This window comes from Amphiura filiformis, unplaced genomic scaffold, assembly GCF_039555335.1.
Source record: "Amphiura filiformis unplaced genomic scaffold, Afil_fr2py scaffold_55, whole genome shotgun sequence".
NCBI classification, from domain to species: domain Eukaryota; kingdom Metazoa; phylum Echinodermata; class Ophiuroidea; order Amphilepidida; family Amphiuridae; genus Amphiura; species Amphiura filiformis.
In genome coordinates this window covers 665,840-687,252 of record NW_027305519.1, presented here as the reverse complement: position 1 = coordinate 687,252, position 21,413 = coordinate 665,840, and the positions used below count along the sequence as shown (strand labels likewise).

Sequence of the window (21,413 nt, the reverse complement as noted above, 5' to 3'; positions counted from 1 at the left end):
ATGATAATTATATGATCGGAGGAGATTCACATATTGTAAGCGCCGTCCATCTTGATCTTGATAATCTATTTGCATATCGCTATTAGTCTTACGTCTTGTTTGTTCATCCTAGATGTGTAAAACTACGACAATATTCATGATAATAATGCGTTCAGCGGGCTGATACATGCATTGTAGGCGCTGGAATAAATAGCAATTTTCATCGTTTTACCTCATTTGTTTAGCTCGAAATTAAAGGTCAATGTGATCAGCAGCTATCAGTGAAAAGTAACATTTGAAATATGAATCTATTCTTTATGCAAATCACACATTATTGCTTAATAACTTTGAAGGGGACATGACAATACAAATTTCACAAAATTGTGAATTAAGAATGTTTCAGATTTCTTATGTTAAGGGGATTAATTTGACACCAGTTTCGGTTAAAATCAGACCACTTTTAAACAAGCGGCTAGGGGACGCAGGGGTAACCTTGTCAATCAAATACTTCATCTATTGTGTCCAATACTTGATCCATCGGATAAGTGATCGATGTATCGATAAAATAGGATCCAGATCATGGAATTAAGCTATGGCGGCGCGCTTTTTTACTTTACGAGGTGATTCAGCCAGGTACCTGGATCAGCACTCAACAACAGGATGTCATGACCTTAATTTATTCTTTATGGTTACGATTAAAAAAAAAACAATAACAAAAATATAAACAAAATAATGATAATAGTATAAGAATAATAAGGTATATAAGATTTCTTTTATTTAAAAGAAATTAAACATTTTTTTATCATAGGCCTAAATATGAATTCGTAACGTTATACCAGAGAAAAGGCCTATATTAAAATGGGCTTTGTGATTTTTTACTTGTTAAAACTAAGCACTATAATAATTCTCATATTGTTAATACAAATAGGAATGCGTCTTTTGAGTAGGCATAATACGTATTTATTAGTATTATAGTTTTGCAATATTATTTTTGTTTTTATCTATATTGTGTTACCGTATTCTATTTTGAAAATATGTCATCATCCCAGCAAACACAAAATGTTTTTGAGTTTTTGACATCATTCGCAAAAGGATAAAAAAGGTGGCCATACAATGTCGGATTATATAAAGGGTATAAAACTTATTCATAACATTCAAAAACATTTTTTGATAACTTACTGCAAATATTTTCCAACATATCATTATTTAAGTAGTGACAAAATATTTGGCAAAAATGTTTGCAGAAAATATATTTCAATAACATATTGATAACATTTAAAAAATATTTTTGTAGTGTGTTTCCATACAAAACGTTTTAAAATGTTTTCATGACCTTTATTTAACCCGACATTATTATTAAAACGTTTTTACCAAAACCAAAACCCAAAAATATAGGCCTAACCTGTTTAAAACGTTTTAAAAACGTTTTGTGTTTGCCAGGATGGCATTTCAAACCTTCACATTAAAATGTAGATTACTTGGTAGCTTTATAATATAAATTATATTATAAATTATAAAAAACATAAAAGTTATTATTTTTATCATTATTTATAACATTGTGATGATTTTTCATTATTATAATAAATTTTTATTTCATTTCAAATTATTGTATATTTATTTAACTTTTATTCCATGCAAATTTATGCGCAACGTTAAACCACTCTGGTTAAACTTGCGAATTTCCACTTCCTCTGGGGATAATTGCCTATCGATTGGATTGATCATGGATATAACGTATGGTGATGTCATAAGCATACCTTTTTGACAATAGAATAACCATTGATTGACAAGGTTACCCCTAAATTATAAAAAAACATAAAAAGTTATTATTTTTATCATTATTTATAACATTGTGATGATTTTTCATTATTATAATAAATTTTTATTTCATTTCAAATTATTGTATATTTATTTAACTTTTATTCCATGCAAATTTATGCGCACACGTTAAACCACTCTGGTTAAACTTGCGGTCAATTTCGCACAGTGGTCCTCTGGGGATAATTGCCTATCGATTGGATTGATCATGGATATAAACGTATTTTGGTGATGTCATAAGCTTAACTTTGGTGGACAATAGAATAACCATTGATTGACAAGGTTACCCCTGCGTCCCCTAGCCGCTTGTACTTTTAAGCTCTGTGTATGAAAGTTTTGACATTTGACTTATTCGACCATACAACTTCTGAATAAAGCATTGTAGAAAATTATGACAATTGACTTTTTTTATTCCCTGTGATGAGATGAACAATTTGAGATACGTTACAACATGATGGGAATATTGCCGGCTGTGACCTTCAACCTCTCGTGGAAACCACAAGGGGCATAGAAAAAATGGAACTATTCAAATACTTATCCTTTCAGATTCAATGATGCCCAAAAACATTGGTTCCACTGTGTAGCAAAAGAAAATCCCAACCCCCTCAAGCCCTGTACTATATATATATACACCCTATGGAAGAATGTTTGACCTTGATGAATGACTCATTCTTTCATAAGTGAATGATATTGCATCTTCCTGCTGTCGACCTACAAAGAAAAGATGAAAAATAAAAAGTTGAGTAAACAAGGAATATTCCTTAACATGAGCAAGGGGTTTCTACGTGTATCTTTGGTTCTCTAAAATGTATCTTCTTCAAACTCAGCATTTATATAATTATAATGAATGTAAAATGGAAATCTGGCGTGGTTTTTATTATGCAAGTACATGAGCCTTGTGTACTGCACATTGTGCAGCTCATGTACATTAATATGTGATGCGATCAAGCAAAACCAGTCGGAACTCGGAAATATCAAATTTTCAGTTTCTTATAGAGTAGTAAAAGGCATTTACATAGCTGCATTTTGCAGAAAACCCCATTGAAATTGAACAACCAGTTCCAAAGATAGGAGCAATTAAAGAGTCTCCAAAACAAGAGGAAACAAAAGAAATATTTCCTTTCTTTGGCAATATCTCAAAATCAATATTCCCGAGTTCCGACTGATTTTGCTTGATCGCATCACATATGTAGTTACATTATTTTTAAAATCAGTAAGATGAAGTAATATCTCTGTTGTAGTAGCATATGTGAGGTTTGCATTACATTTCTAAATAATTGGCTTAATCTTTTATAATTTTACAGTCAACTTTGAGTTGCCTTCATTAGGCCAAAAAACCATATTCATAAATCATAGTATGAAGAAATATGATTTGAGTGGGTGGGGGTGTGAGAGACCCACTGAACATTACATTTCCGATTTGCAGCAAATATTTTTCTTTCCATTTCCGACATGGATTAAAAACAAACACATTTCGCATTGAACTTTTTTGACATGCTTTAGGAAACAAACATGTTTTTTTGCCTTACTGGACTCAAAACACTATTTGATTTTTGGGGGCTACTTTTGAATTAAATTGACCGCTGTAATTTAACTTTTTTGGGCTATACTTTCAGGGTTGCTGGGGTGGGCTAAATAACATAAATCCACATTTAGCTCGAACCACAAGTTTTCAAAAAGTTTGCTTGTTTCAGGTGCTACTCTCGATTAAAAATCGCCCCCATAATTTAATTTTGTAGGCCATTTTGGCATTTTCGGGGGTAAAATTGTCCTTAGCCCCGTCTATTTTGTGGGCTGCTTCACTATAAAATAATATTTAATTTGTCATGAAATTACATCTCTAAAATAACACACAAACTTCCTTTGCTTGTCATATATACATCTACTATCAATTTAATCTTATTGAGACTTTGCAGTACAAACCTAGTTTTTTCCCTTTCTCTTCCTCGCTCCTTTCTGGCTTCCTGCTGCTTTGCTGTAATTCAGTTTGGTCAATTTTATCTTTGGCACAGACATGTTCACTTTGGGCACTGTTAACATAAACATAAGACATGATGGATTTGTGCAAAAGCTTATTTCATACTACACAAACAGCATCATTAATTATCCCAGTTTATGCACTAGGCTTAACACATATGCACTTAATTGAGTTTGTATGACTGGGTACATATAATATGTTTCTCCTTGTAAGTGGATTTGTTGGCATCACAACAAAATACACAAATTTGAATCTGGTTTGTACCACAATATGAATACAATAGATGCTACCATTCCAAAAAAACACTTTCTAATTCCAAATTTTGCAGAACAACAAAATTAAAATATGATGAAAATTGTGCATTGTGGCTTTAAGTGTAAACTTTAAAAGGGTGTGATTATCAGTGGCTTCCATAGGTGACCAACACTTCCAAGCAGTAACTTGCTATAATCTTGCAATCCAAAAACGTGGGCCTATACAACATGACTGATATCGGAAGATACAACTTTAAGGCATTTTCGCTATGGTATTTCCACAACTTTTCACAATCAATTAAACTTTAATGATAAAAGAGGATACATTATGGTTTAAATTTGATATGTTTTTTTGTTTATTTGTTTGCTAGGATGGTCAGTACACCTAAATGTAATTAGGAACTAGACATTTATAATTCAACATACCTTTAACATTGTGCTCGCTGCCAACCGTCATGTAGAAGCCACTGTCAATGTTGTTCATGATGTCCATTGCAGTCTCGTCACCTTCATCATCAGTTCCACCTTTGTATAAAGTAGTAATATTATATAGTCAATATTAAAGATTATGTGTGGAGGTGCAAGTGTGTCATAAGTTATTAAACTTTGCTGTGCCTGTGTGTATCAAGTCATGTTTGCTTTCTTAAGGCTGTCATTTTGCAGAGCATCATTAATCTCTGAAAACAAATTATAACATAACATATTGCAATAACATTATGATCCAATTATGCCAGACAAATATGTGACAATTGATCCACCACAAAGGGCTATATAATACGATGACATTCCCCATAAGATTTGGCGTATATAAACACTTCATCTGATGAGGTGCCTTTGAGAACTCCTGAAACCACACTGTTCCTCTCTCAGATGGTTATCAGTCTGTTGTATTCTAACCATCATACTAAATAGCTATATGTGGTTGGTTGGGTCAAATTTGTCACCCTTTGTTGGACACAGGGGTTATTATACCATTACTCCACTCTTCAGGATATTTCTTTCAGCCCAGACTGTGTTGATGATCTTCAACAACATTTGTTTCAATATGGGTCATCATGCTTTCAACACTTCTGATGAGATCTTATCCACAAGCTTTGTTATTTTTAAAGCTTCTTGATGGCATCTTCAACTTCATACATCTATAGAAATTGGGCAAACTTGTTCAGTGTAGCAGGCTCCGGGATAGAGTTAAATACTAGTATATTACAATCTCTGGGGAGTTCTGTATTCAGGTGTTAATACTGAAGTATTCCTCCCAGCACATCATTACTTCCTCTGGGGCTGTTTTCAGTGAACCATGTTTGTCTTTGGCTGCAAATTGAGCTTTCTGTTGCTTTATCACCTGCTAGTTTTGTGACTTTCTTGAAGAGATTGTGGCTTATGTTCTTTGCATGGGCTTCTTCCATTTCTTGAACACATTTTTCAAGAAGCTTTCTTTTTCACTATTTCACTTAGGTATATTTGACCCCTTTGTTCAACTTCCAATAGCAGTTTTTGTTTGGAGCTGAGGGGCTTTTCACAAGTGGCACATTTTCCTGACTTCTTCAGTCAATCAATCCCTTCACTTGGCTAGCACTCCTAATACCAACTGATTCTTCTGTAATTTTGTTTGTGGTGTCTCTGAATTTAGCCCACAGGTCTTCTCAATCAGTATCAAGCGCAAGAGTTTAAAAGTACCACCAATCTTGGCTCTGAACTCTTCTGCAATCAGGGTGTTGGTAAGTATACTGACATCATGGCTCTTTGCAGTAGTTTTCATGTGCTTGGTTCTGATCGTTGCTGAAACCACATTCGCGATTACTAGATTGTGATTCGAGCCCACATCTGCTGAGCAGTACGTATGGCAGTTCAGGATTGCACTTAGGTTCTCCTGGTGAGTTATGATGAAGTCAATCATATTTTGTGTTTCCCACAAGGTGAAGTCCATGTTACCTTTCTACAGGCTTTATGCTGGAAGTGGGTGTTACAGACTGTCAACTTGTGGAGCATGCAGAATTCCAAAAGTTTCTACCCTCTGCTCTGATCTTACCAATACCATTGCACATTGTGGGGTCAAAGCTTTAATGTCAGAGCCTATTTTGCCTCTGAAAACCCTCATCAGGATAAGTTTCTCATTCTTATTAACTTTCTGAAGGTAGTGTATTTGTCAAATGCATCACTCTCTGCATCGCTGTGTATAGAGGTGGGGGTGTAAACATAGATGTTGAGTATTCATTCCTTCATTTTAAACTTAGCTGATATAATTCTAGGAGAGACAGATTCGTAGCTGACAAGGAAAAGAAGTGACCGTGATATCATAAGCCCACCACCTTCTCTTACAATGCCATCTTTCCTACATGTTAGAAGGATGACCAAGGATGTCAAGACTAAAGCCAAGAATTTTCTGCTTTACAAATGCTAAATTCCACTTTTCTCCGCTTTGTAATTTTAGCACATTTGTTGCAGCCCGGTCAATGTGACATCATTGCGCTGTTGCAAAGTTGCAATTGGGATGGGTGATTGGGCATCATGGCTGCAATGGGAGGTAGGACAGGCGTTGTACGGCAAATCTATGACGGATTTTACTTTATTTTGATGAATTTTGAAGACCCATTTCATTTAGTATTTTCTTTATTTCTTTTCAATTGTATTTTTTTCTTTTTCTAGGTAATTTTTGCTTATTTTTTATATTGTTTTCTCAGAAATGCGTTTTCCGCTTTACCTCCGAATTCCGCGATTTTCGCGGAATTTCCGCAACGAGGAGAATTATTGGCTTTAGTCAAGACCAAATCATCAAGGAAGATTTGAGTACAAAGGCATCTTATGGGAGCATGTGGATGTTGTCTGTCATAAATAATGAAAATAGCTAACATTCTGAGCAACTGAAAATGAAATTTGGATCAATTTAATGTGAAGTGTCAGAGAATACTGAGTAACTGCAAAAGTGTATCTTTTAAATGACTGCGGGTACTATTTAAAAAATATTGTCTGGATTAGATTATGACAATATATTTGTCATATTTGATATGTTGAACATAAAACATGCATTTAATGACTTGGTCAATAATAATATCCGCTTAACTTGTGTAACATTTTTATTTCTAAATGCTATATGTGGTTTTGGGGCTTCTCTACCATAGCCATTTTTTGTGCTGAAATTATTTCCCACAGTGCAATATGTATAGCAAAGGGAATGTATTTACAATTAAATGGAATCAATTGTTACACATTATGTCTACTGCATTGTGGCATTGAATATTGTCACAATTGACTTCCAGTAGAGAACACCAAAATCTGTTTATTGCAATCATGTGATAATACTGGCAAAGGTTAATCATTATACTCAATTTGCACTTTTCACATAATGATCCTGGAATTCACAACCCACATCCATCTCAATATTTTCAAGAAATCATTGAAACTGTATAATTAAAGTTGTATATACATATATGTTGGTATGCTCTTGCTCCCCGAGCTTACTGTTCTTCTTTATTTTCTATCAAAAAATAAAACAACAATTTAGCCATTGCATGTTTTGCAAGTTTCATTATTCAGGCAATTCAATCATCCACCAATCACAAACAGTCAGATAAACAAAAACTCCTACTCATGCTACCTCTGCGGCTACCTCCTCAGGTGTTATGATCACTATGTTCATACCATCTTCACTTTCATTGGGCCCATCCATACCTGCTTCATCTTCATCTGTATCCACACCTGCTTCATCTTGATCTGTTCATGTTATAAAGATTTCAAATATTGTAAAAGGATAAAACAATATACACATTACAGTACTTATGCAGGCTAGTGTACAAATTGTGTGTGTAACATATATAGCTGACATAGCCGGGTTCATGACATAGTGATAGTGATTTTTGGTAATTCTCGCAATTTTCGTTATATAGGTTAAATAAATATATTGTTCTCGCCAATTATGCTAAGTCCCAAAGCGGTAAATTCAGTAATTAATTAAATAATTAAATTGAGTATAACGAAAAGCAGAAAAAGTGTATCACATAGTGTATAATCATGGCATGATACACCACTATGTGCTGCACAATTTCTTATGTTTACTGCATTTTCCCGCTTTTACATACCGACTTATAACTTAAAAGAATCAATTTTACTTGTTTACAAAATAGTACGAGGAGGTGATTTGAACACTGGAGAACAGTTTTCATACAGTGAATTTTAAATGAGTGCAACCACATAAACTTGCTACAAATTAGTCCCAAACAAAAATGTTTGGTAGACTCAAACTATCTTACCTTTCCGATGTTGAGTAAGAGAGGCCTACTTCTTGCGTCAATCCCGAGATGCGGAAAAACCCAGTAGTCATTTTGTCCCACATAAATGAATAAATAACAAAACCCCCGATCCCCGGTGGACTCACCCAAAAGGTGACGTCACACCATATTATGATCGCCCTTATCCGACTTGGGATCCCCTACTCGGACCAAACTTGTAGGGGGTGGCCGGGGTCCGGGATAATCAACATCGGAAAGGTAAGATCGCACCGGTTATGAGTCTACCAAACATTTTTGTTTGGGACTAGACTCAGTACACCGGTCGATCTTACCGTTTCCGATGTTGATTAAGATACTTCTTGCATCAACATCTGAAAGATCGATCAGCAAGTAACCGACGGATGGAGGTACAAGATTGGTCAGCATCTGATCAGGGATCGGGGCGGTAACGATGGTTTTCGCGAGGTCAGAAAATATTTTCCCCAACGTCGGAAACAAAAAGACCACGCGATCACAGACATAAACCTCCTTACTTAATAAGTTTGGTGGTTAAGAATAGCGACACTGGTTCTTACCATGCTGAGTATTCTGTATAGTCTGAAAACCTGGTACCCGTACACCACCGTGATTATGATCGCCCAAACAATGTCCCGGTAAACCTCCCGCCTGCTCTGATTACTAACGTAAACGGAAGTATCGTAGAGAAGGGCGAAGGTGGCTTCCGGGCCACCGCCTGCTAGATCTCCTCAAGGGACAACCGAACGGTATACCCAAGATGATGAGATAGCTCCAGTGCCGAGTGGGTCGTGGGCCGCGAAACCTTCGCGATCCCCCGGACCCCAGCAACACCTGGACCAGCCATTGCGACAGCGGCTGGACCGAAAGGCTCTGTAAGGGTGATGAATGCGGTCGTGAGTCCTCGCAAGGCTTGTGTTCGAAGAAATAGTGCTGCAGCGCCTTATCGACACCCCAGCCTATCTTTGGCTTCAGCCGAACCTTGCCCAACCCTGGGGATTGGAGAGGGACGAATGTCGGTATGCACCGCGCCCGCTCAGATCACGAGAACAGAGCGCCCGAAACAGTGTCGCTCCAGTGTTTGTGAACACGGAAGCTAACCTCGAGACCGTGTGCAACTCAGCACCGCCGTCCGAAGCCAACGCCAAACCGAAAGCCATCTTGAGAGTTACGATTTAAGCGTCCGCTTTTGACGGAAGGTCAAAAGGGTGACCCTTAAGGTAATCTAAGACTGTGTTGGGATCCCTTAGGAGGATCACTTTCCTTTTGGTAGACACTTACCGTCGAGGCGTAGACTAATAAGGTAACCATCGGCTATGATAGTCGAATCCGCCTCGAAACCTCGGTGAATGGAGAGGACAGCTGACTTATAGCTGGCCCCAGTGGCCCGGTGAAGTCTTGCTTGGAACTTTTCTGTCAGAAGCGGCGGAACTAGCAGCACAGGGGCTCTAGCGGGAGAGCTATTTGTCTCATTGCACCAAGCGTAGTATGGAGCCAGACTCTGGCTATCCGTACGGAGGGTAGCCTTCCGCCTAGCCCCCGCGATGAGAAAAACAGCTTCTGGTGAAACGTGTCCCTCCGCTGCGTGTTCCCTGGTAAGGGCCATGCAGCTAACTGCAGGTGCTCTAGTGATAGACTGGGTACCTCCGCTCCGGCATCCGGAGTAGATCTGGTACTGGGAGTGCCAGCGCCTTGCCGCTAGCAGAATGACAATGCAGTCTTCCCACCCGATCTTGGCCACCACCCTCATGAGTAGTGAGATCGGAGGGACTGCATAAGCTGTCATCCCTCCCCAGTCTATGGACAGAGCGTCCCACGGTGAATGCTTGGGGTCCGCGACCCTTGAGCAGTACACCGGCAGTGGATGATTGCGATGAGATGCGAACAGATCTTTCGAGGGTGGTACATCCCTTGAAGATCGCTCTGAGCGACCTGAAGCAAGGGACCATTCTGCTGGTCCCGGCACCCTTCCTCGTGACAGATTGTGCGCGAGGATGCTGGTGACGCCCGCGATGTGTATCGCTCTCATCGTAATCTGCCTGAACTTGCACCACCCTATCAGGTGTCGTGCATGCAGGCTCAATCGTGGTGGCCCGGAGTCCCCTTGTCTGTTGGGGTAGGCTACCACGGTTGTGCTATCCGTCAGGACAACGGTATGTGATTCCACGATCACCTCCTCGTAAGCGAGGGAGGTTGATGTGAAACTCTGTCTCTATGGCCCCCATAGGCCCGAGACGGAGTCTCCGTGGATGTGGACCCCCAGCCCCGCTTTTGACGCTATGGTTGTCACTACGTGACATACCGGGGTGCAGGAAACCTGACACCCTGGGTCAAATTGGGCTGATGGGTCCACCACCAGAGTTCTCTCGCGCGATCTCCGACAACGGAACCGCGAGGGATATTGGTGATTTACTGGGCCTGCAAGCAGGCTAGAAGGTGTAGTTGGGTAAGCCTAACGAGAAACGGCAGTACAGTTCTACCATACTGGCCATTAGGCCTACCACCTTCATCCATGCCACAGCGGGTTTTGCCCGAGACTCGCCAAGAGTCAGGCACACCGCACCATGTTCGCCACCCGCCGGGTGAGAGCACTGCCAACCCCTCCGTGAGGGTGATCCGGCCCCTACAAATAGTGAGTGTTCTGCTGGGACCACGCTGGACTTTTTTGAGCTGATCAAAAATCCAGGGTCCCGCACCCCACGGACTATCAACCCCATGAGACCCGTAGTCTTCAGTGGAGTGCGTCCGTATATGAGCCAAACGTCCAGGTAGCAACTGATGTTGACACCCCTGTGCTTCAGGTACGCTGCCACCGCTCTGACCAAGTGTTAAACACCCTGGGAGCGATGGCCACGCCGGATGGCCGGTATCAAACTGGTAATTTTGATCCTGTACCTAGAAGCGCAGATGCCTCCGATCTTGAGAGGCGATTGGCATATGCAGATAGGCGTCCGAGAGATCTAGCGATGTTGTTCCCATGCCCCTGATGGGGCAGGCTAGCACCGAGGCGAGAGTCCCCATTCTGACCCCTTTGGGCATGAAGAACGTGTTCAACAGCCTGCGGTTCTGGATGGGGCTCCTGTCGCTGTCTTCCTTGAGCCAATGGCTCCAAGATCACCCGTAGAACGGGGTAGACCGGGACAATCGCCCGCCTTTCCCTGTCAGTAGTGCCCGACGCTGGGGGCCGCCTCTGACGGTACTACTGTGGACCTCTGAAATGTGCAGACGAATGTGGGGAGACTGGGTTGCCAGTCTGTAACCCCCACTCACCACTGACCATACCCAGGCGCCAGAGATGGTTTCCCACCTCTGGGTGAAAGCCATAAGCGGTCGCCCACTGGGAGATCCCCTGTGGAAAACCGCTGAGCCCCCAGGAATGCTCTGCCTAGCTTCCCTTGGAAGAGCGCTTGCTCTTCTTCGCGGCTTGCCAGCTGATCCTGTGCTACCCTTGCGCCTCCCAGAAATGGGTGCTGCAGAGGTAGTGGGCTCGGGTACTGTTGGTGGTGCACGGCCTGCTGAAGTCGGAGCTCCTACCCATGGTAAGGGCAGTTTCCGACCTCTTCAGAGTGCTCCTGCTGGTAGCTTATTTGCACGGTCCTCCACCGTAGCGCAGAAGCATCCAAAGAGAAAAAGGACCCTGCCTTTCCATCGCTTGAGCGATTGGAGTGGCAGGCCCCCCCCGGGCGCTGAGTGGACACCCTATGGGCTAGGCCCATGGAGCTCTCGTTGAGGCTAGCTGTTAGCACCGCTAATAGGCTCACCTCAAGGAAGAGCTCAGATGTTGTCTGAGCGTGATACGCTTGACACATCTGGGTCCCTCTCGGATCCCCTCAGGTAGGTCCTGTGGTCCTCCCTGCTTATCGCAGAGGAAGCGTGCAAGCACGCCGCGCCATAGCTCTACTGAGCTCGACAGCCCCACGATATCTACCCGTGAGGTTTGCCGGGAATGAGAGTGCAGGCGTCCCCAGTGAGGAAGCAGCAGCTGAGCATCCTACTGAAAGGATCCCTGGTCCTCCTCCATGGACTCCCCTTAGGGGTGTCCGGAGGAAGATCAGTGTTGTTGCTCCCAAATGGGGGCGGGGAAGGAGACTGTAGTGATGTCACTACCGGACTCAGCTTCCGACTCTTTTCCTCGCCCACAGTATCCGTATCATGCTCCGATGATGACGGTAACTGAGGACGGGCATCTGAAAGCGGGTAAGAAGGCATAACCACTGTGTGGCTCGCCGACTACCTGCCAGCAGAAGAGGGAGTACTCCCGCAAGACCCTGAGGTATCCGCCATGGCACCACTGGGTCCGCATGCTCTCGCAGCCGTCGTCCTAGCGCTTAGCAGCACGGGCCTACCCTGATCAAGATCTGGGTTAGCTCCATGCCGGCTGGCCTGGTCAACAGCTGATGTTGGTACTGCGTGGCCATCGCTAGGCGACACTTGCCACGGTGCTAGGCCGTGGAAGAAACACTTGCGGCGGGTACCACGGGCATACCCAGCCGCAGCTGACCCTGAAAGGATCCGCCACCAGGGTAACCCCATGGTACTGCAGTACCAGCACCGCCTCCCCCCTTGTTGCCACAGAGACTGTGGCGACTAAGGCGGTGCTGCGGTACCGGTGCGGTATCAGCGTGGGTACCCGTGAGGGTTCCCAACTGTGGACCGCTGTACCCTCGCCACACTGTGTTCCCTGTTTGGGGGATCAAGCTGTGTGCTGGCGTGGTACCGGCGCGCATTAGCGTAGGTGCCCGTGAGGGCTCCCGGCTGTGTACCACTGTACCCATGCCTCACTGCGTGCCCCGCACGGGGATCAAGCCATGGGTACCCCGCTATACCGGCTGTCCCTTGGCTAGAGGGAGCTTGCCTAGTACCACGGGTAGGTGAGCGTGCATACCCCCGATCAATCACCTCGCCACCTGAATAGGCAGCGTCAATCAATGGAGCTATGCCCTGTTGATTTGACAGTGATCGATCAAGAGAGGGTAATTGACCCATTGACGGTAATGGATCACCCACGCTCCGCTGGCTCTCGAGGACATAAGTGGGTTGTTGATCAGCTAGGCTGTTCAAGCTACTTACTGTACCCTCTAGAGCTTCGCCCAAGGTCGCTGTGTGTGGCGGACCACTCACGGCAGTTATGGGCGGGTGCATAGCGGCTACCACTGAAGTCAAGCCGTAGCTCGCCTTTGTAGCTGCCACCGAATGCACCTGGGTCGCTGTCCCGTGAGAGACTGCAGCCCAACCCCTGAATAATCGCCAGCCAGTCCCTGTGGACAGCCAGCAGCTATTCTAGGGCCCAGGGTATCACTCGGCGGTCCCGCCATGGAACGCTGCCGTGTGACAACCCCAGTTGGTTCTGCTAAGACTACACCCACAGCGTTAGCATATCGCCTCTGTTGAACCCATGCATGCTAGGGTTCAACCCAGGCAAGCCCGGGGGACCCTTGCAGGCTGCCCGTCGCTGGCTACTACTGTGGCTGTTTGAGCCTGTAGATATGCCTGCAACAGACGGGTGTCCTCCTGCTAAAAACCCGTGAGGATTTTCGCTAGAGGACTGGTATCCTCCTGCTACAAACCCGCTTAGGGTTTTCGCTGGTGGTTACCGCTCTGCTGCCTGCTACTTTGCTCCGACGATAGTCAGTGCTTTCGCTGGCTGCTGAGCCTTTGGACGCGCTTAGCAGTCCCGAAGGAACCGCTTGCTTGTCCGGGGACCGGAGCCCCTTAAGCAGACCTGCCATGACCCATAGGGGCTGTCACAGCAGAATCTACCGTGTCGACTGGTATCCTCCTGCTGCAAAACCCGCTAGGGTTTTCGCTGGTGGTTACCGCTCTGCTGCCTGCTACTTTGCTCCGACGTATAGTCAGTGCTTTCGCTGGCTGCTGAGCCTTTGGACGCGCTTAGCAGTCCCGAAGGAACCGCTTGCTTGTCCGGGGACCGGAGCCCCCTTAAAGAGACCTGCCATGACCCATAGGGGCTGTCACAGCAGAATCCACCAGACGACCTTACCAGTGCCCTTGGTAGATTTCTTCTTCGCCTTATGGCGATGACGGAGCCTATCCAAATCGTCAAGCTGGAACTCGGAGAGTCCTAAGCAAAAGAAAGACATCTAAGATCGTGAGCACTCCCTGTGGGTGAAAACAGAGCGGTGTGGGTCCCGCCCGTCACCAGGGAAGGGCAAGCCCGACAGGGCCGAGGCGAAGCGAGGAGAAAAGGGAGGGGGGGCACTACCCCCCAACACGCGACTCAAGCCCAGTAAGCAAACCTGAGCACGGAGGCCGGTCGCTAACGTTAGTGGTAAAGTAAGGACTGGCTAACTTTATTACTAAAATGTCAGACGGGTCCCTACCAATCCCCACCGTATGAATATCTGATTAACTCGTCTTTATTGGACGGTAATGAAGACATAACGATAGAGTAATCACCCTAACATAGCAACAATAACCTACCGTGACATGAAATACAATGTGTATGTACAAACATCTATTGTAACTTACAGGCTGCAATGGTTGTTTACGTGGGAAACAAAATGAATGGCGCCAACGAGCGGCCCATTTTGAATTGCTCGTGTGTCCCGTGATACAAACGGAGGCACGATATGTAGCTAAGTTTGATCGCTTTTTGTCACTTTTTCGTCAGAAAATGCCGTCAAAACTATCCTCAGTCGAACAATACCGGTTTGGTTTTACCTAAGGTGTGAAACTACAACCAGATATCTCGCTTTGGTCGAGAAAATTGATACACAGTGCTATGAACAATCGATAGGCACGTCTGTGTCAGTCGGAGACCAAGGAGGATAAGGGCGATCATATGGTGTGACGTCACCTTTTGGGTGAGTCCACCGGGGATCGGGGTTTTTGTTATTTATTCATTTATGTGGGACAAAATGACTATTGGTTTTTCCGCATCTCGGATCGATGCAAGAAGTATCTTAATCAACATCGGAAACGGTAAGATCGACCGGTGTACTGAGTCCAGCATTTTTTCTCAAACTAGTTTTACTCCAAAATACACTTGACAGTTGCAGTTTTCATATGTGATGAACCTGACAACATATATGTGTGCACCTGTAATGTATATGTCAGAATTCAGATTCACATTGTCTTTAAAATTAATTGTCCACAACTTTTGACACTAATCAGTTTGACTAGTTTCATTTCAAATTGATATAATCTACAAAAATGTCAGGAGCTATATACATGTAGATATAATGTCTTATTATTACTTTGTCTCTGTACATGCCGACAGCTTAATATTCATTCCGAATGATGAAATAACCTCTTGGTTCATTTTTGTATCTCTAAATGTAACAAAAGGAAAGCTGAAGACTGTACAGTATGCATATCTAGTGATATTCCAATCAAATTTGGACTTCCCCCAAATCAAATATCCAGTGACGTGGTGCCTGATTGGTATGAATTATAGGGACCTACACGTCCAGGTGCAGGTTCAGGATATGCTATATAGCTATCAAAAGAGTTGCAAGTGTTTATTGATAGCCATCCTCCCTTCTTGTACCGCATACCGCTTCCCCAATTCCTGATCGGCTCCTTCCTCCAGCCGGTAGAACTTGGCTGCCACTTATTCGTTTCAAGTGACCATATACTTGACCACTTCTTAATCATTTCCAGAAGTCATTCCTTCTCTGGCACATCTGATAGTTGCACTAACCCACTTGTTTGTTTTCCTTTGTCTCTAGCTCTCTAAGAACACTTTTCCACAGTCACAGTTTAAAGACTTAGCTTGGGCCATTCTCTCTTCCTCTCTCTCAGTGTCTAACTTATTTCCTTCAAATTCATACTTATGTATTGCTGCTCTTTTCGCTCTTCTCAGCCTGATCTTGATCTCTGTCTCACTGTTTCTGGTGTCATGAACCAAGGAACTCAAACCTGTCCACAATTTTAATATCACCCTCTTCTATCTTGATCTTTCCCTCCAGGAACTGTCGACAATACCTCGTCTTTTATTAGGCCAAAAATATGTTTTGGTGTCCTCAGAGACCGACTCAAAAAGTTTGGGTCGTTGTTTTTTTCAATCACTTTTTAGACAAACCTTAAATTTGGACAGTATCAAGAACATTATTTTACTACATTGGTTATTCACTCATTGTATTTATTAAATACATGTTTCATTAAAAACAAGAAGTATTTCCATTTAAATTGAGTCCAAAAATGCACATTTTTTTTACAGTAAAATGATCAAGCATTTGTCAATACTAGCCTTTTCAAAATGGAGGGAAAATTGAGAAAGAGCCCATGGAGGAAAAAAGGGGGGGGGGGATTGCCCTACCGACCCTCCAAATTTTTGTCTTGGAAGGGCAACCAAACAATTTTTTTGTCCTTCAAAATATCTATATGATGACCAACAGATCGTTCTACAGGTTTCACAATTTAAATTACCAATCATTTTACCCAAACTGTGAGCATTGATAATATCTTGCATATAAACAGCTGACGTCTTAAATTGTGCCATGCTGGACTCCATCGAACGGGGTGTGTTCATCAGTGTTAGTATTTACACACTGAGTGGAAAAGACAACAACCATACGACGAATTCAAAATATCTCAGAAAGACGCTGCAGCGTTCCTGATCAATCGTATCGAATATTTATCAACTGCGCATAACAAGTCATTAATTACACAAACCACAGCAGTATGTTTCAGCCGAATGAAAGTTCTGATAGGCAGACTGAGTTGGCTTGCAGATGTAATTCATTCAACTGTTTTGACACAACACCCTCTACAATCTTGGAAACAGTATAAATTTGTTCGTAATTAATTACTGTAAAGTTACTCTTTTTCAAAAGAGAAGTTACATGAGCAATCTTAAATGAATCAGTAAAAATACTGGAGATAAGACTTAAATTAACAATCCTAGTTATTACAGAAAGTAACTCATTATAACATATTACCTTGTAACATAGAATGTTACGTCATAATTTTCTACAACAATGTCAAGCTTAACCTTTACTTACGTATGACTGTGTTGTCGCTCCCTCGGGTTGACTGTTCAAATCACTTACTGGCCCATCTTCTCTTTCATTTTCAGTTTTCTCAACTGAGGATGATAAAAGTAAAGAGTATTTGAAGAAAACCACAAATATTTAAAATCAAAGGCAAAATAATGAAACTATAACTTAGAATGGGCCTGCATAGTTATGTAATATCAATCAAATGTTTCTGGGTTGTTTTTTTTGGAATATACATATTCCAACAGACAGATCCTAAAGGGTTCATGGCCTTGCCAACAATAATCTAATGCCTTATATTTTCAGATATATCTTCTTTTGTGCGTAAAAAAGAATTGGTGACTTCTCTCTCAATTTGCAAAGTGTAACATTTTTTCATACCGACTTATATGATCGACTGTTTGTTCATAAGTGAATTAAGAGCTGTTTCACCTACAATCACATGGCCAGCTGAACGTACAATGTCATGTGTTTTTTTAAAGCAATGCTGTGCGCAATCAATTTCACACATCAAAACATTCTGTAGGATGTATTATAGATGGTAAAGAAATATACAATAAATTAACATATTCAAGAACAGTCTTGGAATAATGTGGATAAATGTAGCAAAGAAACTAATAAACCTAATTGAAATATATTTCAAATTATCACAGGATTACAATTATGAAACCTCAAAACAATATTTCATATATACCTAAACCATGTCTGATAATTAAATGGATCATATCAAATCATAATCTCAAGTTTTGAGAAAGTTAAACAGCACATATAGCTGTTTAGTATCTCTCATCTAAATCTCAACACCCCTAGTGGTGAAAGACGAACCGGTGATGTGTGCGTGCTATTTAATGTGCTAGTTGAAGAGCTGCTTGAGCTGGTTTTTGAAGGCCTTTAGTTCTTCTATGGATAATGGTGATTGCGGTGTAGAAGGTTCCACTCTATGGCAGTTCTTGGAATGAAAGAGTACTTATAAGTGTCTGTGTTTATCTGTTTAATACAAAACGGGCAGCTCGGCATTGTACAGCCTCTAGCTTATAAGCTCTGATGTGTATAGGTCCCATACTGCACTGCAGTACTCTAACGAATGTCTTACAAGTGAAAAATAAGCCAGTTCTTTAATGTCTTTTGTGCATGCCTTGAGATTTCTTTTGATGAAACCTAAATTTCTATTGCCTTTGGCTGAAATTGTGTTGATGTGACTGTTCCACTTCATGTTGTGTGTTATGTTAACTCCCAGGTAGGGGTGAGACGTTGTTTCTTGCAAAATTTGATTGCTGAGTTTGTAACTGTGTTTCTTTGGATTTTGGGAGTTTCTTATCCTTAACATGAAGCATTTGGGTTAATTATTCCTTCATGTAATTTTACACGAAATTAGGGTTAGGGTTAGGGTTAAGGTTAGGGTTAGTTTAGGGTTAGGATTAGGGTTAGAATTAGGGTTAGGGTTAGGATTAGGGGTATGATTAGGATTAGGGTTAGGGTTAGGATTAGGGTTAGAGTTAGGATTAGATTACACAAAATAATTACATAGGGTTAGGGTTAGGGTCAGGTCCTCGGATACCATAATGGTCAAGTTTCAGCAAGAGCCTCTGGTGTGGTACCACATCAAAGGCCTTGCTAAAGTCCATTATGATGACGTCTGTCTGTTGCCGCTTGTCGAGGGCTTTGGCGAAGTCGTTTGTAGTCAGGATTAATTGGGATTCGCATGATCGATTGCGGCGAAAGCCATGTTGTTGGACGGTCAGTATATCTAATCCATCAAGATGTTGCATGATGTTCGAATGAACCATATGCTCCATCACCTTACAACATATAAAAGTTAGAGACACTGGTCTATAGTTGCTTGGCTTAGTGCGATCCCCTTTTTTGAAGATTGGAGTAACATTTGCGCTACTCCAATCTCGGGCAGTATACCGGTCTCGAGAGATCTCCTGCAGATGGTCGCTGGCGCTATCTCCTTTGCCCCCATCTTTATGATGTGTGCTGACACGCCGTCAGGTCCTGAAGCCCTGTTAGGGTCTAAGCATAGCTTTTCTATACCATTTGATACTGTTTCATTTTTGAGAGCTTTGGTATGACATTTCTGCTATAGGAAACCATTATGTAATGGTCAACTGGAGACCGCTGTCTAACTACGGGGTAGCAATATGTACAGTATCAACATTGTATGTTAATTAAAGAATCACTCTGCATTAACTTACAGTGTATCTTCAAATTTTCCTCATCTGCTGCCTGAATAATCCTCCTCAAGTCTTCGAGTGAGTAGGAACCAGGCTTCTTGAATTCAAGGCCATCAGGAAAGCTGATGGTTGTCACTTTGATCTGACCTTCTTTAATCTTCTTGTATTCAACTTGCTTCTTCTTCTTTAACACTTTTTCTGAAAAACAAACAAACAAACAAACATGTTAAAGTAAGTATAAAATAAATATACTTTTAACTGAATTTTACATATATTGCAAGATGAAAATGCTCTGTATATGCTTCACCCTGAAAGGTTGGTAGACAATGCTAAACATAACTGCATGTACATATGAGAACCACAATGGATGTGAACCCAAAAAATAAGTACTGTAAATGAAATGGATAATGTGTGTTAATACTGACATCGATTGTATATCCTCAGTCATGGATATTGACTGGCAACAGAATCATGTCAGCTTTCAAGTCGGAATGCTAGGACAATCAGTGCATTATACACAATCAATGCACAGTTCACCGCTCTCTCTCTCTCTCTCTCCATCTCCCTCCTCACTCTCTCCTTCTCTCTATTTATTTTACTCATGAATTATGTACACAACTCACCATATCGTTTATTGAAAAGCATCTGGACACTCGACACCAATCCTGCTCTGACGGTGTCATCCAGATTGGATATACCCCCTTCCACTGAAAACAAAGTATTTAGTAATAGGTTAAAAAATGATCATACAAGCAATAATTTTTCAGGTTATATTTTCATTACCAGGTGTCTTCATTTTTGGTGTGTGCATTGATATAATCAAAACAACCAACTCCTACTCTGCCAGTTAAGAAATTGTGTTAATTAAAACTACACTTAATATATTCTTCACCTACCTCTTCCTCCCACCGAATAAGTGAAGTTCCTAATGACTTCAAAATTATTCCTAGTTAGAAACTGTATGCCCATGGTGGACCCTGTTGCCATGTGCCCATGGTCCGCCCTAGCCGTCACAAAGGCACTTTCATAGCTGTACTCTTCCTTTAAGTGATTACACTGAAACAAAACAAAACAATTTTTATACACAAATTTTGTCTTTAGAAAATGGGTCTGGTAATTTCATGCAAATGACACAATTAGTGAATATGTATGCATGTATGTATGTATTCATTTTAAACTACACAGTACATATCAGTATGTATGTTTTAATCTCCAATGTTGTCATTGACATACTTGAAGCTTGAATGCATTTTTCTTTCTTACCTCCTTTGGTTTCATTTGTCATTTGTGTATATGTATAACAACACACTTGAATATCAAATATTGGAATATCCCATCACCACCATGATGGATGTATGTGACCTCAGTCAGGAATCAACACCATACTCTGTACACCATATGTCTGACATTATGTACATTATTATATGGCTATCTGTACAAGGTATTGATGGCTTTATTCCAAAAGAACCAGTATTATTCTTGATCATTATATCAGACTCTTAATATATTAAAAAGAAAGTGGAAGTCTGAATCTTATGAACTTCTTTTTGTCTTTCCTTTTCAGCTTTTTTTTTTCAATTTTCTTTGAAAACCTGACATTCTTTCATGTCCATAATTAATCTTTGAGTATTTGACACACGTAATGTCCATCTTTGGACAATCATGCATTTTTTTATGGTAAATTACAACAATCAAGATATGTATTATTATGGTAAATTAAGGTGTAGACATAATTATGTATGTATACATATTATGGTACAACAGTTGGTGAGCTGATCCATAGCCTCACTTTATCCCAATAAAATTTAAATTTTGATATTTTGATATCAAAGGCAAGCTCTTTTTTTCTTAATACCCTGTTAAATTTAAAACCAGAGAGATGCACATCTTTTATATAGCTTTATACATGCTATGACTATCAGCTAAAAGGGTAATAGCTTCATCCCCAAATGTGGTTATATAACCATAACTAAGTTCGTGCACTTCTATGGGTCATTGGAATATGCATT

At 41.5% G+C, this 21,413-nt stretch overlaps 1 protein-coding gene and 1 long non-coding RNA gene across 3 annotated transcripts in view; both read right to left on the bottom strand.

Moving 5' to 3' along the window:
• Positions 1 to 2,113: 2,113 nt before the first annotated feature.
• LOC140144459 (uncharacterized) lies at positions 2,114 to 4,550 on the bottom strand. Its single transcript, XR_011857893.1, has 3 exons — positions 4,456 to 4,550; positions 3,721 to 3,827; positions 2,114 to 2,508 (listed from the first exon to the last, which is right to left on the bottom strand). It is a non-coding gene; the product is annotated as an uncharacterized lncRNA (long non-coding RNA).
• A 3,075-nt stretch (positions 4,551 to 7,625) lies between these two features.
• LOC140144453 (uncharacterized) overlaps positions 7,626 to 21,413 on the bottom strand; it is a 31,132-nt gene continuing 17,344 nt past the window's right edge. The window contains exons 5-9 of one of the 2 annotated variants that reach the window (XM_072166263.1): positions 20,301 to 20,460; positions 20,028 to 20,111; positions 19,426 to 19,602; positions 17,234 to 17,316; positions 7,626 to 7,740 (exon numbers count right to left, since the gene is read on the bottom strand). In XM_072166263.1, the coding sequence (XP_072022364.1) occupies positions 7,663 to 7,740; positions 17,234 to 17,316; positions 19,426 to 19,602; positions 20,028 to 20,111; positions 20,301 to 20,460 (582 nt within the window). In that variant the 3' untranslated portion in view covers positions 7,626 to 7,662. The remainder of the gene's footprint in view (positions 7,741 to 17,233; positions 17,317 to 19,425; positions 19,603 to 20,027; positions 20,112 to 20,300; positions 20,461 to 21,413) is intronic. The other variant, XM_072166264.1, reaches the window with a different exon arrangement.